Source organism: Mirounga leonina, unplaced genomic scaffold (genome assembly GCF_011800145.1).
Source record: "Mirounga leonina isolate KUSES-001 unplaced genomic scaffold, KU_Mleo_1.0 Mir_176, whole genome shotgun sequence".
Lineage (NCBI taxonomy): Eukaryota > Metazoa > Chordata > Mammalia > Carnivora > Phocidae > Mirounga > Mirounga leonina.
Genome location: NW_023270454.1, coordinates 38,486,651 through 38,514,629, shown reverse-complemented (window position 1 = coordinate 38,514,629; position 27,979 = coordinate 38,486,651). Strand labels below are relative to the sequence as shown.

At 38.3% G+C, this 27,979-nt stretch overlaps 1 protein-coding gene across 1 annotated transcript in view; it reads right to left on the bottom strand.

Moving 5' to 3' along the window:
- TTC29 (tetratricopeptide repeat domain 29) overlaps positions 1 to 27,979 on the bottom strand; it is a 156,160-nt gene that overhangs the window by 44,304 nt on the left and 83,877 nt on the right. The window contains exon 6 of the mRNA XM_035023256.1: positions 26,551 to 26,636. Coding sequence (XP_034879147.1) covers positions 26,551 to 26,636 — 86 coding nt within the window. The remainder of the gene's footprint in view (positions 1 to 26,550; positions 26,637 to 27,979) is intronic.

Sequence of the window (27,979 nt, the reverse complement as noted above, 5' to 3'; positions counted from 1 at the left end):
AGCAGCCCACTCTATCACCGAAGAATTACATGAGAAAACTATTGGTTAAGTTAAGCAAAACCTGTAACTTCTACCTGCTCACCTGGTTGTGTTTTGTGGGACAACACAAGATGAGTCCATCCCTCATCCATGTAACAGTCCTTCTAATACTGAAAGATAGCTGTTTTACTTCCTTAAAGCCTCCTAACATATAGAGTCATCCAGGAGACTCTGAAATGAGTGAGAATGTAACCCCAACAGTGTAGCCACATTTGAATGTTTCATTTTTAATTTGTCTGAGTTCTAGAAGAGTTTAAATAAACCCACCTGGACCAAAAAATGTCTGTGAAACCATAAAGAGGCACCCATCAGGTTTGTTTGTAAAGAAGTTATGCTCTATTACCTAAGGTGTATTTTTTACCTTTTCTTCCTTGCCAACCATAAAAAGATAGTACAGCTCATTGGGGAGGGTATGTGCTATGGTGAGCGCTGTGAATTGTGTAAGACTGTTGAATCTCAGATCTGTACCTCTGAAACAAATAATGCAATATATGTTAAGAAAAGAAAAAAGAAGAAGAAGGTAGCAGGAGGGGAAGAATGAAGCGGAGGAAATTGGAGGGGTAGACGAACCACGAGAGACAATGGACTCTGAAAAACAAACTGAGGGTTCTAGAGGGGAGGGGGGTGGGAGGATGGGTTAGCCTGGTGGTGGGCATTGAGGGGGGCACATTCTGCATGGAGCACTGGGTGTTATGCACAAACAATGAATCATGGAACACTACATCTAAAACTAATGATGTAATGTATGGGGATTAACATAAGAATAAAAAAAAAAAGATAGTACAGCTAACTGTTACCCATCTCCTACACAAACCCAAAATTGTGCCATTTCGTAACAAAAGTTTGGCACTGTGCTCAATACCGTGCATTACTTTGAGGAGAAAAAGGCAATGATACAGATTCACTCTTGTGCAATAAGAAATACAGAAATAAAAAAAATCAAGTTTGCCATCTTGAGCTTGACATCAATGTCAAGTCTTATCGGAAATACATTTATTCTGATTTTTGGCAATCTAACCCCGTTAGCCATTTCACAGTTGGTGAGCAGAAAGGATGTTTCTGCCTCATTTACAGTGTCTGAACATGATTCAGACAATCAACTGCAACATTAGTCAAAGAAATCAGTGGCTAATGTTTTCTGACAAGCACTGCAGTAACAGGCTGAGGACCAGACTGGACCACAACAACATTCAGAGCACTTTACTGGAGTCAGTCAGAGATGGCAGAAGATGGTAAAAACGGGGGTAAACAGAACTGTTATCACATCACTTAAAGGCTCTTACACATTTTTTGCATAGTCATAGTATCTGACATGCAGTAAATACAGTAACCCTTTTCTACAAGTATGTTATACTGAGTGAACACTGAGGATAAGCACCTTATTCAGCTCTGTAAACTATAACACACAAAAATAGTTAATATTTTGCATTCTGCTGAAACTATATTCTTAAGTTAGGAGCAGTCTAGCCTTACTATTTATATTGATCATTTGAATCAATGCATTTGATTCCTGAAATGCATTACTCATCATTTGGAGTAACTGTTCCACACTGTTTACATTGCCCAACACATAACACGAAGGCTATGTGTCTAGTGCAGAAAGGATTGAATGTTAAAAGGTACGAGTTCTATATTCTCTTTTGCCATTAGCTCAGAGTGTGATTTTGACAGGTCACTTGGTTACCTTGAGCTTCAGTATCCCAAGTCTGGAAGATAATGGGGTAGGACCAAAGGATCTATAATTCTCCCTTCCAAAAATATTAGTTGGAGTTCAGAACTCTACACTGATATATTTAGTAATTTAAGATAAGCTCTGATTGTTTCAATAATTTGTCCTTGGCTTTAAAGTCCCTGATAAATCTATTTTGTTTTTTCTTTAATTTTTAGAAAACAAAATAAAACAAAATGATAAGTCCTTTCATTCAATTGAAATGTTATTTTCATGCTTCCCCCTCATTTGAAAAATTGCACATACTCTTAATAAATGGCTTTTTAAAGAATGTCCCGGTGGCGCCTGGGTGGCTCAGTCGTTAAGCGTCTGCCTTCGGCTCAGGTCATGATCCTGGGGTCCTGGGATCGAGCCCCGCATCGGGCTCCCTGCTCGGCGGGAAGCCTGCTTCTCCCTCTCCCACTCCCCCTGCTTGTGTTCTCTCTGTCAAATAAATAAACAAAATCTTTAAAAAAAAAAAAAAGAATGTCCCTACACAGGAATAGCTGATAGCATGGAGAGCTGAATCTACAGTGCTTTTGGTTCATATTAAATGGCAATTGCTATAAAGCAATGATCAGTTCTCTTTAAAAATAGCAAATTTTTCTTTTACCACCTAAAATTTTTAAGAATTTGATGAAAATTCAAAGCTATCCTTAAATTATGTAAACTGAATTAGAATTGTTAGTTAATCTCTCACCTGCTAGGAGTTTATATTATATTTTCAAAAAGCTTTTATAAAGGTAGAAATAAATCTCAAAAAAATTCCAAGAATCTTCTTTTACCTTAAAACTGTCTCTCTAGATGTCCAATATACAGAGGACTTTGAAGCCCCAAAATAATGAGATAGAATTTCACTTGCAGCTAAAAATAAAATTTTTCTAAATGGTAAATTGGAACATATTGCTCGAAACTGCCATTTCTAAATCAGTCATTACACTTTTGTAGTATGTTAATGAGAGACATATTCATGAACAATTTCAGTTCTAATTCTCAATTATTTTCTATACTACAAATCAGAAAGCATAAAAATATTTATCCTGTACAACCCAATCATGGTGTGAGTTATATTTTACAGCTCCTTAAAAAGAAATTTTCCCTGCCCTTAAGTTCTTGCTAGGAAAATCCACTGGAGATTTTGTTTTACATTTTGCTAGAAGGTCCTTGACCAAAGGCAGTCCCGGAATCTATGAAGTGGCCTGACATAAAAAGTTCTATTGGTGGAAGACTATAGTGATTAGTTAGTTCTATCACACTCTCTTAGGAAATTCAGACCCATTGAACAGTTGGTAATGGCAGAAGTGAGGAGGTGCTTCAGGATAAATGAACATCAAGAGAGTGATCGAGTTATGTCAATAGAGTGAATCCAACTGACCGCCGTTCTTGTGTTCTAGGGCCTTGTGTTCTAGGGACCCTCCAGTTCCCAAGAATCTTTCAGTCTGTGAGACCCAACCGTCTCCTGATCCCAGGTGTTCATGGGATATGATTCCTCTCATTACCACAGGAATCTCTACAAGTACTTCCCTTACTTGAGGTAATCTGAATGAATCCCTTTCTTGTACCTAAAGAATAAAACAGAAGTATTGAGAGACAAAGGGCTCTCTAGAGTGAAAGTGGCAAATAAATAACTTCAAGGCTTTTTCCCCTCTAAGGTTGCCGGTGAAAGATAGTACAGGATGATACTTTCCATGGCAGTAGGGCAGCAAAAACAGGAATGATTTGAGATTTCATTTCCAGAAAAGATTTTGAATGAAAAAAAGTTTGTGTATTTTTTTAAACTAGGAAATTCTCAAGCTCCACTTGGTTATGTTTATATGAGGATGAAAAGTGATTGTGACAAATGATTCCATTATACCTATGATAACATTACCAGTATTTTCAGTTGTCTGTTATTTATGGAGACTAAAGATGGTGGTGGCAAACCGAATCAAATGAAGTGCCAGTCAAATCTAATTTGACCCAACATGTATTGTCACTCACTTTGCCAGTGTGGAGACACCAACATTTATGTCTTGCTGGAATGTGTGGGACCCTGGGAACCTCTCTCCAGCCACAGAGACCGTTCACTATCAGGAATGAGCCCAGTGCTGTCCACCTCCACATCCTTCTGCCTGCGGTGCTTTCTTATTTCACACCTGACTCTTCCAGGCCCTGTACGCACACACACCACTTCCTTGGGCTAGTCCAGCACTCAACACCGCATCATATGTATCTACTTATTAATACTGGTCTCTCTCCAGTTAGATCATAAGTGCCATGAGGACAGGAACCGTATCTGTTTTGCTCTCCATTATACCCCTAGCTCCTAGTTTTGTGTTAATGCTGAATATTGTTGAATGAATACAGTAGAACCCTTGGAAGGGACTGGTAGTGAAGTACCTGCAGAAACATTAAGGTGGATATAATGAGCTGTTGTATTATAGAATACCCTTATAATTATATTATATTAATAATATACTTATATATTATCTTTATAGTAATATTATATATAACTAATTGGCTTAAAGAAAAATAAGCTCTTACATAAATTAAGTATAACATTAATATATATTGAATATAACATACATCACAGTTTATTTTCAATTATATTTTATTACATTATATTAGATATGTTTTGCAGTATATCTCATTCAATAAAGGAAAAAAATATGACACTTTATAATTATGGTAAATGAAAAATATGGGATATTTTTCAGTTAACAGCCAGTCCAAGAATTCAAGTATCAGCAAACAGGCCAAATTCCTAAAGGAGGACTTAAATGACTTTTCAAAGTGACATAAGAATCCCCTACTAAATGTGTGCTTGTTTCATCTAATCATATTCCCAAATGACTAAGTTTCTCCATTACAAGCCCATTATGCTCAGTGAGGACAAGCAGATCCAAGGCTGAAATTGTTAGATCAGTCATGGTATCTTGAGGAAATAATTCTTCCTCTCTGTGGAGGGAGGATAAAACATTTTCTTCTTTTTCTTTTCTTTTTTTTTTTTAAAGATTTTATTTATTTGACAGAGAGAGACACAGCGAGAGAGGGAACACAAGCAGGGGGAGTGGGAGAGGGAGAAGCAGGCTTCCCGCTGAGCAGGGAGCCCGATGCGGGGCTCGATCACAGAACCCTGCGATCATGACCTGAGCCGAAGGCAGACGCTTAACGACTGAGCCACCCAGGCGCCCCTCTTCTTTTTCTTTTAATCTAGACTGATGACAGACAAATGTGGTTTCCATCTTCACAGGTAACCAGCTAAGACAGATAGGTAAGCAGTGAAAAGTCACTAGCTCAGTGGCAAACCAAGTTCTCCAGCTTCCCCTGAACATTCTTCCATCTGACCACTTTGAACATAATGGTTTCTGGCTCCACAGGAAAGGATCAAAGTGTGTTCCATGTTAGTGTTCTATATTACCTAGGAGGTTTTTTTTTTTTCCTTTAAGATTTTATTTATTTATTTGACAGAGAGAGACACAGCAAGAGAGGGAACACAAGCAGGGGGAGTGGAAGAGGGAGAAGCAGGCTTCCAGCGGAGCAGAGAGCCCGATGCGGGGCTCGATCCCAGGACCCTGGGATCCTGACCTAAGCCGAAGGCAGATGCCCAATGACTGAGCCACCCAGGCGCCCCTACCTAAGAGGTTTTAATAAACACTAATACTGTGAAAATTTCTGTATTTCTGCATGAACCAATTCCCACTAGGAGATTTGTCTTTCCCCTCGGAGGTAGAGCCATCATCTATTCTTAATCCCTCTTACTAGATTTCTCCCTCATTTAAGGCAGGATTCAATAAAATTTCGTTCTGGGTCTCCCTTCTCAGCAATCCATGAAAGCCTTGAAAAACATTTTCAGCATATTCTCTCTGTACAATTTTTTTTTAAAGATTTTATTTATTTATTTGACAGAGAGAGACACAGCGAGAGAGGGAACAGAAGCAGGGGGAGTGGGAGAGGGAGAAGCAGGCTCCCCGCAGAGCAGGGAGCCTGATGCGGGGCTCGATCCCAGGACCCTGGGATCATGACCTGAGCCGAAGGCAGACGCTTAACGACTGAGCCACCCGGGCGCCCCCTCTCTGTACAATTTGATATCCTTCCCACCACAGGCCATTATTCTGGTAAACTCGGTAAACCCTAATTTAGATCCACAATGTAATGCTTTCAGATCAAGCTGGGTGAACACGTTTCTTTTAAAATAAAACATGGTAGGCAAGTCTTCCTCTGAATGCTCGCACACAGAGGAAGCTTCATCTATTACCCTTCCGCCGTGATGGGAGAGGCCAGAAAACAATGTATGAGTCATTTCCATTCTGACAGATGTGACCATGACTGGAAATGCGATGCCTGCCAAGAGCTTTTATCAAATAGGTTATAACAACTAATAATAAGTGTAAATAATAAATGGCTGGAATCTTAGGGGAAACAGTGGCAATACGAAATGATTTTTGGTACTTCTGATGGTTCTCTGCCACTCTTGGAATTCCCTGCCTTCCCAGTAGAGTTTTGGCCTGACAATAAACAACAGTTTAGTACTTTATCTAATCCCAGCCAGGAGGTGAGTTCAACAGCAAGCTTTTGCAGATGTTCACATCCAATAATCTATCCATAATTGATGAAACAGGGAGGTCAGATGTAATGGCTGCTACTATTCCAGCAACAAATAAATGGTTATTGACAAAACAAGCCAGTGTGGCGCAGAGCGCTGAGCAGTGACAGGCATGCGGCGGTGCTGAGCAGAGGCGGGGAGGGCTCCTGGAATCCTCAGCCAGCCGTGTGGCAGGAGGGCCACACTGCCACATAAGCAGATGGAGGTGACTTGGAAAGGAAAAGGGAGGTTGTTGAAGTACAAAAAAAAAAAAAAAAAAAGATGAAGACAGGCTGAGGCAGAGAAGAAAATGATGAGCGAGCCCTGGGCAAGGCTGGGGACCCGGGTGAGTACAAATGTGCGAACAGTTCAGAAATGCCTTTGAATGTGTGCACTGTGATCCAGATGTCTGATTGCTTTTATCACCAGTCTATCTTCACTCATAGAGCTGGCTGTCAACCGCGCAGCCTAGGAGACTCTCACACCAAAGCGAGTGCATGGGATGCTTTGGTGCCCAGACCCTCCCTCCTATGGAGGGACATTCATCGATATTCCATTTAACACTGCAGATACCTTCTTTTCCCTATGTATTTAAAAAAAGTTCTATGAAAATCATGTATGCAGTTTTAACAATATTTTCAGATAGGCCAGAGATGTAGAATTCTGAAGCTAGAAAATTTCTCAAGCCAGGGACTAATCCTGAAATATGTACTGCTTAGAATCAAATTTACTGCAAAGGAATGGGAGTGGAAGGCAAAGTTTTCTTTAATAATAAAAAACAAACACTGCACTCTATTCACCTCAACCTAGGCAAAGAGTATAATAAATGCATTAATCGAGTATACTTTTATTGACTGAATAAAATTCAAGATATTTAAACATAAATAAATAGCCGAAATCCTACACTTCTATTCCAGTGCTAAAAAATAATGTTTTTACACAGTTTACTATGCAATATTGTAAGATGAAGAATGGTAGAATGAAATGGTAGTTATTATTGCTATAGGTAGTCATAAAGAGGCTTGGGACAGAGATGTTTTAAATATTAATATTCCTAAAATCACTTAAATCAATTTAACACTCTTTAGTGGTTTATTTAGAAGTGTGATTTATTTTACACTGTGTAACCAATGCCTTTGATCAGCTCTGAAATAACATATGAGCTGAAAATAAAAAAAACAAAACAAATTGCTGCTAGCATTCTTATAGTAAGCTTTAGTTTTTATATGATAAACTAGAAAATTACCATTATATTTGGAGTTTTCAAATTATTTATCAATACTTAGAAATGGATAATTACAGAGCCCAGAAGCAACTGTGGAGATCATTTCCGTAATAACTTGCTAGTTGCTGTGCTTCCTGAGCCCTGCTGTCCTCAACGCTGGGGTCCTCCCATTTAGCAACTTTGACCGGCCCCAGTCCCCAGGGCCATCCCTGTCCCTAATCTGCTGGGGCAGAAACCTGGCATCACATCAGTCTGCCGCAGATCATATTCTGTTTTGAACTCTATTAAGGTGACCAGGCTCTTTCCATATGCCTTGACACCAAACTCCCAATATGTGCTCCAGTCCCTGGAGCTGCATCCCTATCTTGTTCTTCTTGCCTGAATCTGTCTTGGTACCTGGTTGGGTCCCTACTTACTGCGAGCTTGGAGACCTACCTTGTTGCCTCAATATGCTCTCATCAGGAGTGCCAGTCCTAAGTTTCAGTCCCTGTGGCTTGGGGCTTGTCACTTGCCAATGGCAGTCATTACCATTTATAGAGCAAAAGCTACATATGTGGAGAGTTTTATATTCATGGTACATTTAATGTGCACAGAGCCCTCTGAGATCAATATTAATATGCCCATTATACAAATGAGATAAGTGCAGAGAGGTTGCGTAACTTGCTCTAGCACTCACAGTCCTAGGCTTGGAGAAGAAGAAAAGGTCTGAACTGTGTTTATTGGACTTCAGATCCCTTTATTTTGTTCTTAAGCACTGTGATATGCCTGTTGCTGGATAACCCTGAGCATGATTGTGACTGACCTAGGCTTCACTTACAGCTTACTACCTCCTGGCACCATTCCCAGAAGCTGTTCTCCCCTCGTCTACAGGGGTCCCCACTGCAGCCCCATGTCTGATATTCTGGATGTTAACCTTATGCTTGCCTGGTTACAGCATTGTCTATTACCAGCTGCTATTTTTTCGTCACATGGACTAATTATAATAGCTAATAATCGTTAATACCATTTATTATGTCATTCCTCTGTCTGCAATGACCCCCTTTTGACTCAGAAAAAAAACCACCTTGTTTTATAAGGCCCTCCACAATCCCACTTCTAATCTCTCTGACTTTGGTTCCTATTCCTTTACTCCCCTTTTGCTTCTCCTCAAACCTCACCGGCCCCAACCCTCCAGGTTTAGCCTTGGTACCTTAGAGCTTTGGTCTTGACCTTTTACCTCTGCTTGGCATGTACTTCCATCATCTCTCTCATCTGCCTGCAGTCTTTCCTCAAATGTCAACTTCTCAACAAGGCCTTCTCTGATCACCTGGTGAAAAAGTCTTCTACCCACCACTTGTTGCGGCACTGCCGAGTCATTCCTTTCTAAGTTTTCTTCTCTTTACTGTGCTTATTACTGTCTGACACACTATCTAACTCACTTGTTTATTATGTTTCATCTTCATTGTCTTTCTCCAGAGGAATGGACGCTCCACGAGGACAAAGATCTTCGTTCTGCTGTTGGTATATTCTAAGTGTCTAGAACAGGGCTGGGCAATAAGTGCCCCAAAACTATTTGCTGGATGAATGTGTCACAGATTATTCTTAAGACTACACATATTAACTAACTTACTCTTCCTGACACTCAAGAGTAGGCATTATTATTATCCTTATCTCTTTTTAAAGGTGAGAAAACTGAGGCACATAGAAATGAAGCCAAGAGGCTAAGGTTATCAAGTGGTAAGTGATCAAGAAAGGACTTGAACCCAGGCCATCTGATTCCAAAGACAGCACTCTTATCTGGCCCTTTCTCCCACCTCATTGCCAAGATGCTGCCTGACAATGTCACTGTGCAGGTTAGGTCCCACGTTCTGGCTCCTTTTGGTACCACCTGTCTTATCGTCAATCAAGATTATAACAATGGCATCCTGTAACAATGTTGTGAAGTAAAATGAACTAGATTTAACAGCTTGTCCAAGACCAACGAGTTTGTGACATAACCACAGCCAGAACCCAGAATGTCTGACTCCTAATTTGGTGGTCTTTCTGGTACTTTCAAAACCTATTCTGAAGATTCTAATGATTGCCTGGATAGTACTTCTCTATTTCCATATAATCTATTATAATAAACAATTAAAAAGCAATTTTGGTTTTGCAACCTTGTAACAAATATTAATGATTATTTACATAATAGTTTTAAAGGAAATGTTATTTTGGTAATATCTGTGATATTATAAACATATAAAATGAACATAATAAACAGTCACTCTGCTGTAAGCTAATATAAGCTCATAGGGAAAATGAATATGTTTAATTAAATTTAGGAAAAATGTATAGTTAAATCATTTGCAGTACAATAATAAGGACCAAGAAATTATTATCTTTTTACTATTCCACTGGAATTTTCATCAACAGGCTAGATTAATAAATATCTTCATTTTACAAGGCAGGATGCTAGGTGATTTGTCTATGATCTGGTAAATCAGCGAGGGCAGCAGGGGGTAGCATAATCCCTGCGTGGACACAGCAAATCATACTTCCACTATTCTATAATATTCACCAGCATTTATTGAGGGAGAACAGGATGGCAGACATAGTTCTAAGTACTTTTTGAGTGTTAACCCATTTAATCCTTCCAACCACTCTATGAGTTAGGTGCTAGTGTAATCCTCATGTTGCAGGTGAGGAAACTGAGGCACAAGAGAGGTTAAGTAAGTCACCTAATGTCACAGGATTAGTAGTGGCAGGACCGGCTTTGGAGTTAGGTGATGTGATTCTAGAAGCCGTGCTCTTAATCACCACATCATATTGTGATAATGGTTAAGATGGTAATGGAGAGAATGGAGAGCATGGAAATCTACCAGAAGGACCCTATCTCTTTCCTCCTATTTCATTTTATCCAAGAATTATAGACATTCTGCACTACAGATGTTTCAGCTGAAAACCTAGCAAACAGGATTGTTTATGCTCTTTCCCTTGCATTTACTGAGTTGCTAGTAGATAGCAAATTTACATCAGTAGCAAGAAGAGATACAGGGTTGTAGGAAAAATATGTTGAACACTGCTTTTGGAAAAGAATTGTATTACTTTTTCTTCTTACAGATGTATTAACTCTAGTGCTTCTAGATATTTCATTGTCAGCAAAACATCTAGAGAAAACAGGTAAATTCAACTATGTAGTTAAGTCATAACCAGTGAAGAATCCATGGTACCCCATTATCTATGCCAATGGAGGGTAAGAGAGAGACGGGAGATGGAAATGTGAGGTGAGGATTCCTGACATCTCTTTCTCTGGAGAAGCTACAAAGCAGTGGGTCATTTCTAGCCTGATGCCACTTGCTACTTCTACTTCCTGTGTCCCCGAAATCTGTGCCTATTCTGACCTGGCCTGACAGCAGACGGTGATTCTTTTTTAAGCTTCAAGTGTTATTCAATAATAATTTCTACTGGACAAGAATAACAAAATGTTATTTATGCAAGCCAGTAGTTCATTAAGTGGAACAGATAAGAATGTTATTAAAAATGTATACACATGACCTGTGATGAGACTTAAAACATCTTACTGGGGCACCTGGAAAGCTCAGTCGGTTAATCATTCAACTCTTGATTTTGGCTCAGGTCATGATCCCAGGGTGGTGAGATGGAGCCTGTGTTGGGCTCCATGCTCAGCTCAGAGTCTACTTGAGATTCTCTCTCTCTTCCCTGCCCCTTCCCCTGCTCATGCTCTTTCTCTCAAATAAATAAATACATACATAAATACATAAAATCTTTATGAAAATATCTTACTGACAACTCCACCAGTTGCGACAGAATTAGCACTTAGGAGTGTGACTCCAGCCTTGGCTCTGCATTTGCTAGCTTTGTGACCCTGAACAGGTCATTTAACTAAGTCTCAGCCATCTTCATCTGTGAAATGGGATAAGAGTAAGTAGAAAATACTAATAATATCTGCCCTTAGGGTTCCTGTGAGTATTAAATGAGGTAAAACCTGTAAATAATAAGGTTGGGTAGAGTTGTAGACCCATAGCATACAAAGGCACACTGGTTGTTACTGGTGTTCATGATGATGCTATTCTATCAGTTAGGGCTCATTTGATTTCATGGGACAGAAACCACCCCAATCTAATTTAGGTTCCCCTAGGAACCTAGGGACTCAAATGCCACCAGGATTGGACACTCCATTTCTCATCTTGGTTTCTCTCTGTGTGTGAGCTTTATTCTCTCAGCCATCCTCGCCACCCTCACCAACCTCCATGGTTCTGGAAGCATCCAGGCTAACCCCTCACCAAAGATGACTGGCTTCCATTAAAAAAAAATTATTAGGTAAGCAATCTGATTGGCTGAGCTTGTTGAGAGACCCTCTCCTAGAGATTTGCTTCATAGGGGCAGGAAGTGGTGGTGGTGGTGAGATCTGTAACCCCAAGGTTAGAGACAAGACCAGAGCCAGCATAAAGCTGAAAATGGGAATGGTGCAACCAATGTTCTGGGAAGACGAAGACAATGGATGTCCTCCAAATTGCTATTAAAAATTCTTCTGCTTAGCTGCTTCTCCCTCCGTGATTTTATCTCATTTAACACTACTATCCTACTTTGGATTATTCAAACAAAAAGTTTCAAATTCATCTCTGTCTCCATCCTGTCTCTGTACTTTCATCAACCCAGCTGGAAAACATTGTAAAATTGTAAAATGTCTCTCAAATGTGTCCATTATGAGTTATGCCACCACCACCTGAGTTCAGGGTTCAGTATTCCTCACCTGAAATATTTCAGAAAAGTCCTCCTGGCCCCTCCTGGGCCTTTACTCATGCTCCCTCCTCTCTGCTGAGAGGACAACTCCCATTTATCTCAAAAGGTTCAATTCAAATGTCATCACCTCAATCTCCAAATGAGATGAAGCCTCCCTGTTGCTGCTCCAGCTCTTGGTTCCGATTATAAGTATGACAAGTATGTGTTGGGTGTCTATTTCCCCTATGGATGATGCAGTCTTTCAGCATGGTAAAAATCCACTTGAGCATAAAAAATTGCCCAGACCTATTTTTCAACAATGTGCCCCAAACTGAAGTTTAAAACAAACAAAAGTCCTTCATAAACATAGTTACTACCATTTCTTGCTCATGTGGATTTCGGCCAGATTTACTCAGGATACCAAAAACTCTAGGGCTGTATTTTTCTCCCTATTTTATTGTTTTTGCTTTATAATTCTTTTGATTATTTTTTCATCTTATTAGGTCATCTTTAAATGCTCTTTACTACTTGTTAGCTTTTAATAACTTTCTTTAGTGTTTTAGGTTGAGACGAGCTGCTGAAATGACTAACTCCTATGATCAAGCCTATGCTGAAGGTTTTTACTATGAACCGTCTATATACAACCTACTCAAAACATTCATTAAAGTCTTTAAATTTTTAAAGGAATGGAAAGAAATAGTAGCCATTTTTTTTCATATTACAAAATCAGTATATTTTAACTGTAGAAAATTTGGGGAATATAGATCCATCATTCTCCCAAAAATAAAAAATTAAAGTCCATCCATCCATTATTCCAGCTCCCACAGATAACCACTGAAAACAATTTGGTGTTTCTAGTATCTTCATATATGCCTATGTCTTAAATGTATGTATGTAAACATATGTATGTGTGGTCATAATGTACATTATTTCATACCCTGATTTTTTGCTTAATATATTGATAATACTTTTATTATTATAAAAATACTATTGTGTCATTTTTATTGGCTGCATTATTTTGCATCACAGGATACTCAACAATGTTTAATCAATTTGCTATTGTACATTTACCTTGTTTCTAGATTGTTCACCATTACAAACAGTGCTTATAACATTGTATATACAGGTTGAAGCCAAATCTTTATATCTATTAATAACTATACAAACAATATTGTAGCTAAATATTCATATGTATTAATAACAATTTCCTGCAGATAAATTCTGTAATGAGTAATCCCTGAGTCATGCAAAAAGTGTGAGACTTCTTCAAAGCTACCATTTATTGAATGCTTACTAAGTGCCAAGCACATAACTATTTTATCTCATTTAATCCCAACAGCAACTTTATCCTGCTTATTTTACAGGTGTGGAAAAGGAAGCTTAGAAGTCAAGTGATTTGCACAGGTATAGTCAGGAATGTCAGCGCCCCTCCCATAATCTCTGCAGCCAAGGCTGCTGATGTCAGCCCCTGGAACTTTCTGTCCAGTGGCTGGGATATGGTCAACTGGAACTGACAGTTAGTGTCCCTGGAAGCTGCTCTCTCAACCAATGATGGATGGGAAACAAGGAATAAATGCACCAGCCCCTTTGTCCCTCCACTGGGATAACTGATCCATTTCTATACTGTTTCCTAGAGTGTTCTAGCAAAATTAAGCTCCATTTCCCTATAGTGGCAACACACCTTCCATAGGTTCCTTCTTTTGCCTGACTCTCCGGCTGGCAGAACCTCTCCCAAATAAAGCACCTGTACTCAAATCCATGTCTCAGAGTCTGCTACTGGGGAAACTCAGATAAAAAAACCTCAGGATTGTTAATCTCATGACACAAAAATGTTCACCTATCATGGCCCATGCTTTTACAGAAACTCAAAGAATGCTTTGTGAATTTGCAAAAAAATATCGAAAATGTGTATTTGAGCAAGAACCATAAGGCACATTCAGACTGCAATCAAAGGTATTCTGTGACTAAGTTATTTTATGTTATTTATTTATTTTGAAACTCTAGCACATAGAATCCAGTTAGCCGCATTTTTCACAGCAGGACACACTTTTATTCATCTGTGCATGGCCCCTCAATTGCTTTTTTGTTTTTAATTTTTTTATTGTTTATTATTTTTATTTTTTTTTACCCCCGATTGTTTCTAATACAGTTTTCTCCTTCATCCTCCCTCCCCACTCTTACTCCCTTTCCTCTCATAGGCCCTCTGCCCATGTGTTGCTGGAGATTCTCTGAAGAGAGGGGCTGGGCCTGAATTCAGCACTCGAATCCTTACCCACCCTGGCACTCTCGATACCCACTTCCACTTCTAACCACAGTTCTCGGTGCTCACATCCTTGCCAACCTTCGATACTGTTTGACTTTTTAACTTTTTCCCTCTAAGTCATGATTTTATGTAAGAGAATACTAACCTTCTCCTTTGAAATGCTCACAAACGAAAGCTGTTATACACATCTAAATAATCAACTCTTGATTATTCAGGAATTGAACGTCATTTTGTGGATTGGTTAGTTTCTCTTCTATCTTCCTTCTCTTTCTCTATCCCTGGCCATCATCATTATCATTTAAGAAAAAAAAGGGGGGAGGGTTTTAACAGAAGACATTCATGGGAAAAGTGAAGACTTAAACAAGCCTGTTTTACTAGTTAACTAAGCTTTTAAATGTTTAATGAGGAGAAAGTAGAAATTGCTAGGTAAAATCATTTCTTAAGTGTATGGACTGAATACTGGGAGTATAGAGTTAATGCTATTTTTAAAGTCTGGTATATGTTACTTTTACTGAGCACTACTTATACTGAAGAATTTCTAACGTCAAGATAGGTGTTAACTGAAGATCAAGTAATTGTCTATGCTACACATATGTCTATCTTACAGATATATAACAGGTATCTACTGTTACATAAGTTTTAAGACAAGTTTTAAGATGCTGAGTCACATTTTTCCTCCTGAAGTCACCCCTCTGTACCACAGAGGGAAAGCGAGAATTTGGCTCATGTATAATGACTTAGTATGTTCTCCACACTATTAAGACCTCTGATCCTACGATCGTCTCTGTGTTCTTGCAGGTGTGCCGCCTCTTCTTTCGCAGCCTCTAGATCCACATGTGCTAACAGCTGTGCTACTGTCTCTAGGTCTGTCGCATAGTCTTGTGATGAACGATGCAGGTTGCTGTATTGCTCCAGAGAACATTTTCAGATGCTAGGCCTTGAACTTTAAGGAATATACATACACTATGTTCCATATGTCACTATTCGGTAGAGTTGATGAGGGTACTCAATTTTTGGAGTCTGGAAGTTCATCCCCTTTAGAATGAACCAAATCAAAATAACTATCCTTCTTTCATTTTCTCACAAAACAAGTATCCGAAACTTTTGCACTATTTCTGAAGATGTGAATGACTGGAAACAAAAATTCCTGCAGTTTTGTAAAATGCTACTCAAGCAGCACTTTCTTTTTAGAATGAATAATCAACATCATCATTAAGTTGTGGTTAAAGTGGCATTCTACATCTCAAGGGGATCCAAAATGAGCTTTCACATTTCAAAAACCGCCCCCCCCAAAAAAACAACAAACAAAAACCCAAACAATAAATTTTATGGCTAGAAAATCAGTTTTTATATTAATTTAGGCCATGAACTTTCTTTCTTGACATAAAACATCTCTTCCTTTCCATGACAGTCTATGACTTTAAATTTTTGCCTACAGATTCCCGTTTTAAAAAAAAAAATCAGATTTTCATTTTTTTGAGTATTCTGATTTTCCTATAATGCATTTGTCACTTAAATGACAAATACTATAATCTATATGACAAATACCATAATTCTTCATCATTTAAAAAGAAGAAAAAAGCACACATGTTATTTTCCTAAGCTATAACATTGTAAAGGGAAAGAACGATTAGGAGAATTAAATAGGAAAAATGTTTAAAGAGAGTCCAACTGGGGCGCCTGGGTGGCTCAGTCATTGGGCATCTGCCTTCGGCTCGGGTCATGAAACCAGGGTCCTGGGATCGAGCCCCGCATCGGACTCCTTGCTCTGCGGGGAGCCTGCTTCTCCCTCTCCCCCTCCCCATGCTTGTGTTCCCTCTCTCTCTGGTCTCTCTCTGTCAAATAAATAAATAAAATCTTTAAAAAATAAATAAATAAATAAAGAGAGTCCAACTCCCCTTTAATGAGAAAATTAAAAAAAACATTCAATTTACTAAGATTCTAGTCTGCAATCTTTCCTACAAAAATTTATATTAAATTATTACTGTAAGGTTATCTGCTTTGCTGTTTTAGAAAGGTCATGACTTTAAATACAAAGATAACAGTAGCAAAATTATTAGTAAAACATTTTACATTAGCATAATCTCCAAATTATTAAAATATGTTTTTCATGAACTACTTAACATGCTATTTTCCAAGTAAGGCTAACTGTTCAAAAGGTATAAAATAAGATCAGATATGGAATACATACTTACACCATGCCTCAAATTATTGCTTATAATAATTTTGAGTAATATAATTCGATGCAGTTTGGAAATAAATCTTTTTTTTAAATTAGTAAATATGACTATTTACTTCGATCGTGTTTCTAATCCTATCACTTTTCTATTGCTTGTCAGATAATGGGTATTTTGAGCCTTTCTCTATGAGCAGAATGTATGGAATGAAAGAAAGTGCTATTTGTGTACTGGCAGGGGTGCGTGTGGAGGGGGGGTGATGCTAAACAGGAGATCTGTGTGGCAACAATTGGGGGAAATGGGATCTGTAACAGCTGCTCCTTTTAGATTCCCAAGAAGGAGACTGCCTGAGGTGGGTCATGGGACAAAAGGATAAAGCGGATGAGAACTCTGATGTAAAGCAGGAAAATGACTGCTGAGACCTCTGAGCTTACACCTGAATCGTCTCAAGCTGAGTGGCGAGCCCTCTTTAGCATGCTTCAGAAGCTGGTGATGAACTACACAGTACCAGGAGGCAAACTGGCTGCAAGCAGAATTGTCTGCATGTTTTGTATAATAACCCGTGGTCCTCTGGGGAAAGGAGGCCATGATTTCCTCTGTGCCAGCATCTGAGCTCTCCTCAGATACTGAGGCCATTAAACAAGAACAGAAGGGTCAAATTTAGGTAATGATTTCTAATTGGCAAGTAAAGGCAACTTCTATTTAATGGGCAGTGAATAGCTCTGATCTTTAAATAAAGAAATTACTCAAATTCCTTTTTTGCAGGGATAAATCCCATTTTTTTTCACTCAAGGAAAAGTTATTAATAAATTAATAGGAAGAAGTTTTCTATCCAATGTAGGTTTATTACATTTCCATTGTAAAAATATGTGCCGATACAAAGATAAATTTAAGCACTTTGTAATTTATATATGATAAATTTAGTAAATTACAGTTGAAAACTAGGTATAAAGCAGCACTTGGAATAGATACTCAATAAATGTTACCTACCAGAGAATCATTGCTATCATTACTCAGTGCTAATTATATCATAGCCTGTGGTAATAATATCTTACATTTGAAAACTGTTTCTAGTCTAAAGTGTAAACATACGTTTTTTCCATTTGCTCTTCACAAAGAAAAAGCGAAGCTGCCATTGCCATCCCTATTTTACACATGAAACTGAGCCTCCAAGAAGTTAAGTGACTAAACTAAGGTCAGTAGCTGGTATGTGGCCCACAGGACTAAGATCCATGTCTTCTAGCCCATTTGTTAGAGCACCATAGGCTCTTTCGCTTTCTTTCTTTTTCTTTCTTTTCTTTCTTTCTTTCTTTCCTTCCTTCCTTCCTTCCTTCCTTCCTTCCTTCCTTCCTTCCTTCCTTCCTTCCTTCCTTCCTTCCTTCCTTTCTTTCTTTCAAGTTTTTATTTATTTATCAGAAAGAGACAGACAGAGAGAGAGAGTGTGCATGTGCATGCAAGTGCACAAGGGTGGGGGAAGAGCAGAGGGAGAAGCAGGCTCCCCACTGAACAAAGCGCCTGATGGGGGACTCGATTTCAGGACTCTGGGATCATGACTTGAGTCAAAGACAGACACTTAACCGACTGAACCACCCAGACGCCCCCATAAGCTCTTTCTATACAATAGTTACCTCCCATATAAAGATCGTACATCAAAACCTACTGTCAGCTCAAATATTTGACTGTTTAATGATTAGAGAGCTATTGCTATGTACACTTGAACTATATTACACAAAGGTGCCCTTTATCATGTAATAGAGCTCCTAAATAAACTCCTACTTCAACATCTTTGATGTAGACTTTCGCCTACAATTTTAACATTTTATTCTCTTAACTACGGGTTTGGGAATACTGGAGCCTAGAGCAAAACCCAGAAGTTGTGATTTTATAGATGTTTGACCATTTAGCCCTTTGGAAAATAAGTCTGTTATGCATATTAATGGTGATATAATAGTTATGGTTCTATTTTAGATCCTATACCCACAAACTCTACACACGTTTTCTTACTTAATTCTCACAAAGCTGTTTGAGTTAGAGGGTCGTAGTGTCCCCATTTTATAGATGAAGAAACTAATGCTTCCAAAGGTTAAGTCACTTGTGCAATGTCACATGATGAGGTAGGAGCAAAACTGGCATTCCGTCCTCCATCAGCCTGATTTTAAAGCCCATCATCTTAACTATTTTGTTGCCCTCACACTCCAATGAGTTGTTAAATATACTTTTAAAAGCCTGTTGAGAGTTCCTTATTCAAGAAATGCTACAATTTACTGCCTTTACTTGATGCAAACTTCTAATCAAAGATCTGGTAGCAGATGTGAGCATTTATATCCACCCCAGGCAACTCTAACCAGGTATCATGGTACCGTATTAAACTGGCTCCAAACAGTCCTTTACATGGAGCCTGAAGCAGACAGGAAAGGGCAAACATGCAGATGCACAGAAGCAAATGCTCTTACAGACAAACCCATTCAGCCCACATACATTAGGAGGTATAGTCCAGCAGAAAAATGTATCATAACATCATATTCTGCACATGTACAGAACTCGGCAGAGTTGAAGTATTTGAAATAATGCACAAAGGACCTGACTGCAGACAGAGCCTCAGATAGCCTCTTTCTTGATTTCTCTTTTGCCTTGGCTTCTTTACTTTCTTTCCCTCTCTCTCCTTTTATTATTTTTTCTTTACATTTTTTTTCTTATGACATGTGTTCAAGAATCTGTCACATGAAGTGCAAGAGAATAAGAAATAATTAAGGCAAGAGTATTTGCTTCCTTCCCTTTCCCAGTCTACTCATTCTGGTACAGCCTGCGTTGGTATTTCTTCCTTTCTCCCCCAAACCAGCCCCACTCCTCCTGGGTTTATCATGCAGATCAGAGTTATCATTTGGGGTGGGGAGGGGAGTAGGGATGTAAGAAGTAGAAATGAGCTTGCTGAAAAGAGTCCCGCATTCCTTGATCAGGGAGGAAAAGAGGCAGAAGGACGGCAGAAAAAAGGAGAGGAGCGGTGAACCATGAGTGAGTGGAATACAGGAGGGAACTCTGGGTTAAGGGAATGATGTGAGGATACAGGCTTCAGAATATCTAGAGACAGACAAATTGAAAACCTTTTAAATGGAAGGAGAGAGGATTTTAAAAAATAATGTTATTGGGAGTTAAGAATTTTATCTCTTTTACTGTTCTTTGAGGACAAGTAAGTAGAAATTGAAATTACTTTTCTTTTAGCTTGCTGGATTTTTTTCTTTTAATATGATATACTGAGAGTGAGCTGTGAGGAACTCAGATTTATTTGGGTTATGCAACGGTTTCGGCGGTAGATAAGTCTTTACTTATAAAAGTGACCACAAGGAAAACTTGTTTGATGTACATTACTGTGGAATCTGCCAAGGTATCTGTATGTCAGCTAGACTGTCATTTGGATCAAGATCCCACTGCTATCAAGGATGGGGTGACTTTTAAGGCAGAAGGTAATAAAACTAAATAGAGAAAGGAACAACTGCAAGAATTATCTCCCCCCAAACTTTGGTCAGCTAAACATTATAAATCAAATAAGTCATCCTTTGTTAGAAATGCCTTCTGATATATAATGACTTTCCTTTATTTGTATATATTGAGTTGAAAGAATAAATACAATTTAATTTCAATTACCTAGCGAAACTCTTAAGAATGTATCATTTCACAAATATTATCCATACCCTTTATTGTTAATATTTATCAACAATTTATGAGTTGCTAGAATATTAGTGTAACTATTTTTTTGTGATACATTATTTATTTGCATTTTTCTATGGGATGCTGCTGATAAAGCTAGAGATTTAGGTTAAACATGTATATGTTAGAAACATTCTAAGCTATTATAAAGATGCTGACAAGTATGCAAATATAAAGATGGCTATTGTTTTATATATGAAATAATTAAATAATAGTACATGTGATGAATCTTGTACTATTTGCAAAAGCAAACAAAGTATCGATATGATGAATTTTACTTTCATAGTATAATTTTTGATAGGCTACATTATTGCTAAATAAGAAGCAAATAATTCATTGAATATACTGAAGATTGTTAAAGTTAGTGTTCCTAAAATTATTAAGTGGAATGGAATATTTAGAGAGAAAGAAAATTCATGCATAAAACAGTGCTAAGGGAGGCCCTCCCCTTTTCTTAAATTAACTTTATAGTTGCAATATTTGATTGTGGAAGTGGGTCCAACTTTGCAAAAACCTTGAATGTGACTTTTAGTAAAATATTTTTCTCTTTGAAATTTTAAGACTTCATAAGATACATTTACCTTCTAAAATTCAGAATTTACTCTACTTGTAACATGTGCAGGTCTAAATTGATGATGGCCAAAGGGAATTACTATTTCTTTTCTCGGCACCTGATAAATGCAGGTAGCATTTTCACCTTTAAATGTCAGGGTCTCGATGACCTCCTGCACAGGTTTATTAGAGTAACTATCACTTCTCTTCCCCAAATACCCTTTCTTCTTTAGCAGGGATATCAGCCCTAAATAAATCCATTATTTGGTCTTAGTTTAACCCTATTCTCTCATCCAATAAAGAACGTTTTATTGGCAAGGAATGGATGACCAAACTGTTCATATGCTTGTCAATATATCTTTCTATTACATGTATTAATCATTTATTAATAGATTAAGGCCCTTAAATTAAGATCCATTAGCAAAATTTCAAAAATCCCTTCTGTTTCAGATCGTCAGAACTACTAATCAGTAATATTTACTCGTGACAGGTTTCTCTAAGCCAAGTTTCTTTGAACAAATCACGTAAACATCTTTAAACAGATGAACATTATTGAAAGGGAGAAATTCGTGAGGGAAAGGGGCAAATGTAGAGCAAGTTACTAAAACTTTAAAAAGAGTATATGGACTTGAAGCCAAGAATGAAAGACTGACCATGAAAAGGGGAGGGAAATGCTGAATCTAACTATCTGCTGTCTCTGGCTGGCTCCAACATGACCAAGCTGATTTCAGGGCATTCTTACCCCTCTCCACAGCCACACTGTGACAGCAACACCATCCATGCCTTCAAACAGATGAAGATAGTGTTGGTCATACTGCACAGGGTGGGGAGGTAGGAAAAGAGAGGATTTCAAAAGAAAAAATTTTTTGTATGTTGAATGTTTACTTTGTGATCAGGTAACTGGGCAGATATCTCATCAATCAATGAATTAACCCTATTTATTAATTGATCATGTAATTTTTTATAATATACTCACTAAATCAGGAGTGCTCTGTCCTACTGTGGAGTTTTAGTGCTTTTATCTCTGAAAGGAAGCAGGGAAAGTGGCTAAAGTTAGGTATTAGAAGGAAGGAAAAGACATGACCTTCAATCAGAAATCAAAGCAAGATATCAGGTTTTGTGGAAATCTGTTTCATTTCAGTAGCAAAAACAGGCTGCCCTCTAAAATCAACCTGAGCAAGAAGACCTCCATGGCCCGAATCAGGGCCAACTACTCATGTCCGTTCTCCATCCCAGCCACACCCCAACTCCAGCTTCCTGTTCCTCCGTGATTTCTTGGTACCTGTTCCCCGTCTTCTGTTGTACAGCTGTGAATCTGATGCCTTCTCTACTTTGCTCTCAGCATCTTGTATCCAGATCTGACAACAGATCCTTCGCTGGTCCTGCAGCTCTGCCCATGGACTTGGTCCAAATTTTAAGCTCAGTTCCTGTAAGCCTTCATTTCTGGGCAAGCTGTGTTTCAAAAAGACAGCAATATTCTACTACAAGCAAAAGCTGGGCTCTGACGACAGCTCCTCATTCTTCCCAACTGCAAAGGCTACTCATTACTGTAGCAGTGAGCCTGGGCCCTGGACTATGGTCTGCCGTGTTTCCCAAAGCCTCCACCCTGGATGGAGCATTAAATGACAAGAATTAAGTAACGCTGACTCTAACCAAGGTACATGCTTGGGGGGAGGGGTTGAGTTCTGACAGGATATATCTTCAAGGAGCTCTCATTCCAGCCCAAAACCTGGGATAGGAGGCAGAAGGGGTTTGCATAGTTCTGTCTTTTAGATATGCCCGGTTTCCTTGGCTTGTATATGATCATCTATTCCTGGTTTTCTTCCCACCTCCCTGGATACCCCTGCTTTGTACCCCAACTCCTTCACCCAGCTTGGCCCTAGGCCTTTTTCATTCATCATTATCAACTCTCTCTAGGAAATCTCCACTCCAGTGCTTCAATATGCTGAAGACTTGCATATTTACACGGTATCAAATGTGTATAGTATCTCCAATCTAGACTTCCTCTTGAGCTATAGAGCTACATATACCACTATTTGATCTCTCCTTGGATAACTCCAAACTCCTCAAATTCAACATATTCAAAAGTGAACTCCTAAAAAAAAAAAAAAAAAAAAGTGAACTCCTCCTTTCTCCCTAAGCCTGGGTATCTGTTAGGATTCCCTAGCTTAGTAAATGACCCCAGCATCCATCCAGTTTCACAGCCAGGAACCTAGGGCCATCTGGGCACCTCTGTCTCCCTCACTTTCCATACTTAGTCTATTACCAAGTCCTTCATAACTTCTGAAACCACTTCCCTCCATCTTTGCTACTACTGCTAAAGTCCAGAGACTTAAGTTAGAGTAAAAATAATAAAAGCTAACAATTACCAAAGGTTTATTATATACAAGGCAGGCACTCTTTTAAAACTCTATATAAATGATCTCTCCTAATCACCCTACGTATTAGCTTCCTAGGACTGATGTAACAAATTGCCACAAATTAAATAGCTTAACATAAAAGAAATTGATGCTTTCACAGTTTTGAAGGCTAGAAGTCTGAAATCAAGGTGTCAGCAGAGCTGTGTTCCCTTCAAAAGCTCTGGGGGAAGATCCTCTTGCCTCTTCCAGCTTCTGGCGGCTCCAGGCATTCCTTGACTTCTGGCAGCATGACTCCAATCTCTGCGTCATCTTCATGTGGCTGTCTCCTCCCTATGTGTGTCTTCTTGTCCTTTGTTTCAAATCTCCTTCTGCCTTTTTCTTAGAAGGCCTCTTGTCATTGGATTTAAAGCCCACCCAGATAATCCAAGATGATTGCCTCATCTCGAGGCCCTTAACTTAAGTACATCTGCAAAGACTCTTTTCCCAAATAAGGTAAGAATCACAGACCCCAGGGATTAGGAAGTGGACATTTGTGGCCACCATTCAATCCACTACACCCTCAAAAAAGTAAGTATAGTTATTAGTCCCCTTGGATAGATGAGGCAATCAAGACTTAGAGAGTTTAAGGGACTTGTCCAAGTTCACACAGCTACTATGAACATGAGATTCATGTTTGGTTTATAGTTTCCATACTTTCAGGAGAACAATTTCAATACTTTTCTGAAAGGAGTAACAGTTTCAAGAAATTTGTCCCTTAGATGCCAAATATTGCTTCTTCAATCCATTCATTACTAGACCACACCACTAGTGTTATCTTCTAAAATTATAGATCAGATCCAGTGCCTGGCATGATGTCTGTCATACAGAAGGTACTTAATAAATAGTTGTGAATAAATTAATGTGATCACATCACCAGGCTCATCAAAAATCATTAAAAATCCCACATTGCTTAAAATGAGTTTCACACTCTTCATCAAAGCATTTAAGACCCTCCAACCCCCCATAAAATTAAAAAAATAATAATTTTGGAATGAGGACAGTCTTCCTAAGAACATCCATAAGTCATGGAAAAAGAGATTGATAAATTTGGTCATGGAATTTCAGCATGGAAAAATTTCATAAGTAAGGTCAAAAAACAGTGGTCTGGAAAAACATTCACAACACATATTACACATATGTGCCTAATGTCCAAAGGAAGCAGGTACCTTCATTTATTTTTGTTGGAATGTAAACTGATGAAGCTTCTTTGAAGGGAGGTTTAGAAAAAGAATATAACTTATCTCTCCCCTGACCCAGCATTTCCACCACTAGGAATTTATTCTGTAGATCATCTCTCGCTTTGGCACAAAGCTGTTCACTGCTACAACCTTTGCAATAAAACTTGATTGGAAATAACCTAAATGCCCACCAACAGGAGCTGGTTACATCCATTATGGTACAACTATAACTTGGGACACCATGTGGCCCTTTTAAAATGAGGCATGTCTTTATGCCTCAGTGAGGAAGAAGTTAACTCAAGATGCAGAACACTACTATAAAATGGTACAATTTCATAAACAACAAAAAGAACACATATGTATATGCACTTATATGCTATACATACATATAAATATTTTTGAAGGGATAAACCTGAAACTTGTAACTGCATTTGCCTTTGAGAAAAGAACAGTGAGACTGAATACCAGGGTGGAGGGAAGGTGTATTTTTCAATGTTAACTCTATTGTATTGCTTGAATTTATTTTGCCATGTGTTTGCATTGCCCAGGAGAGATAGAGAAAGGAAGAGAGAGAGAGAGAGAATTTATAAGCTAGTTTTCACCTAATTTTCCATCTTGATTTCATACCTGCACTTGACAATTCATTGCTTCCCAAACATACTGAGTATGTTCATGTTGAGTGTGTTGTGTGTGTGTGTGTGTCTGTCTGTGTCTAATGTCCTATCATTCTTGACTCCCACAATTTCTGTCTGTAGAAATCCTGCTCTTCAAAAGCTCTCCATGCAACCTCCCTGATCGTCAGTGTTGGAATCAACCACTCTTACCTCCGGACTCAGAAAAGCCCTGTTCATCCCGCTTTGAATTATAGTTATGTCCTCAAGTTGGCCATTCTCATTAAATTAGCTCCTAAAGGGAAGTGCTGACTTCTGTGTTCCCTAGAACACAGCATTGCTGAATGTATATCATTAACCAAAAACTATTAAGCAGAAGAGTCATCTAGAAGTCTATTTCCCATGATGACCTAATTTTTTTTAAAGATTTTATTTATTTGATACAGAGAAAGAGCACAAACAGGGGCAGCTGCAGGCAGAGGGAGAGGGAGAAGCAGGCTTCCTGAAGAGCAGAGAGCCTGACGTGGGGCTCGATCCCAGAACCCTGGGATCAAGACCTGAGCCGAAGGCAGACGCTTAACCGACTGAGCCACCCACCCCCCAGTTTTAAGGGTGACAGAGAAAAATATCTAGCCCAAATACAAGAATCCTCCTTGGCATGACTAACCAAAACAGCAAATCAGAAATCCTCAAAACTGAAGATAAAACCAATACTGTATATCAGATAAAATGATTACAAGAGATACATGTGAAATGAAATAGGAAGCTACACTTGAAATATATTAGAGCTAAGAGAAAAATGAAAGAAAAAATGATTTCTGTCATAATACAGAAAAAATAGCTCTTGACATATTTTTGTTTGTTTTTTAGCCAAACACATGAACTCTGGTCATAAAATAGGCACACACTGATTTTTATCATGAAGCAGGCTACTTCTCAGATTGGAACTAACGGTGCTCTCCATCTTTGCTGCCTCCTCCCAGAAAGGTCCATAACAATACAATTCACTCAACTACTTAATAACCACAGTCTTTTTCAAGCAAAATTTCCCAAATCGTAAGTTCACTGTAATTTGGTTGTTTTTCTTTCCTTTTCTTTTCTTTTTACTATTTGCTTTTTGCCATCATTTAAACCCATATCCTCTCATCCTCAATGATATGGGAATGAGTGTAGAGGGTCACATTACTCCATATGTTTAACTTTCATGTATCCTAAAGCACTTCATGGTAATTGATTATACACTGCCTACTATAAGCAATAAAACCAATTTTTTTTCTGCTCCTAGAACAGTTATTCTGCTTTAGTCTCTATATAAATGTAGAGGACCACCCATTTCTGTTGGTTTTATAACAACATACAATAAAGTAAAATAAATACAATAAAGTAAAAATTAAAAATGGCAATGATTAAAAGTTTACTTCAACTTACTGTTAATGCTGTTTCATACTCTCCAGCAGCTAGGTGTGCTAAGCCCAAGTAATAGGAAGCTTCTCCTTCCATCTTTTTGTCACTTCCTAAAGTTGAAAAAGTAAAAAATTGTCATGGCATTAAAGAAACTGATTTACGACAATAAGCAGAATTTTTGCTTTTTAAGACAGTAGAAAGTTGTAACAAAATGTACAGACTTATGAACAATTCCTGAAACCTCACTGTGTACTGATTTTAAAAGGCTGATGTTAATATAAGTTACCCGACTCACAAATGTTAGACTATAGTGCATTAGCCATGTAAGTAAGAGGAGTTTTCTTCTACATACACAGCTCAGTATTATCATTTTGACATTCGTATGTAATTTCTATACTGGTCCACCATGTAAAGACTCATAGTCATCCAGCACAGCTGCTCCTACAGACATGAAATCATTGGTAAAGGGCATCAGCTTTACACATGTACACAGAGAAATGGACATTCAGTTAAGTCTAACAGGGCAGATAATTAGCAAATTAAGGAATTATTGTTTTGATTAAGTTCAATTTAAAAGCTATTGGTTAAAACCTGGGATGAAAATGACTGACAGCTTGCCTTCTTGATACAACATTCCATGGGTATTTTGAAATCCAAACACATTTTTTCTTTGCTAATGACTGGTAATACTTCTCATCACCTTTTCAAAGGAATTGTAGCCTTTCTAATTTCTGTGAATTTGTTTTATTCCAGGAGTTATCAAAATCTTCTTTCCAAAGCAATACGTGTAGTTGTGTAACGTGCTTCAGTAAGACATATATCATACCATCTAATAAATACACAATTTTTTACATTTATATACTAAATATATAAATCAACAGACTTACCAGAACCATTACAGTTTTTCATTTTTAAGAAAGAATACTATTCTCTTTCTACTCTTTGGCTTTTAATGTTACCTAACTCCTGGGTAATACAAATGTTGGCAGCTCCACCCCCCACTCCCCTTTAGATTTCTGAACTCTGTATTCCAGCCATGATGGATTTCAGCAGGAGCTAACAATTCTCCATACTACATTCACTCTCACCACTCACTGAATTACTACTTGTGAAGCAGTGGCTCAACTGAAAGACTACAAGAAAACAGGATGGCAAATGCCAGTGACAGTGTTGTTATGATTATTCTCAAGCAATTTCATTATTGCAGAGAATTATAGCCTCAAGATCCCACTTCAGCAGAGCTGATGGTGCCATTGATCCAGCCTGGGGATTTTTAACTCTTACAGTTTATCTGGGCCTTAACTTCTTATCTGCTATAGGTTTATAAGTGCTAAGGATAAGGATGGACCTAGGAAAGGGAAGGATGGGGTAGGAGGGAGAGGTTATGAGGGGAAGTTGCCTCTTGGATATTTATTTATTTATTTATTTTTTAAAAAGATTTTATTTATTTATT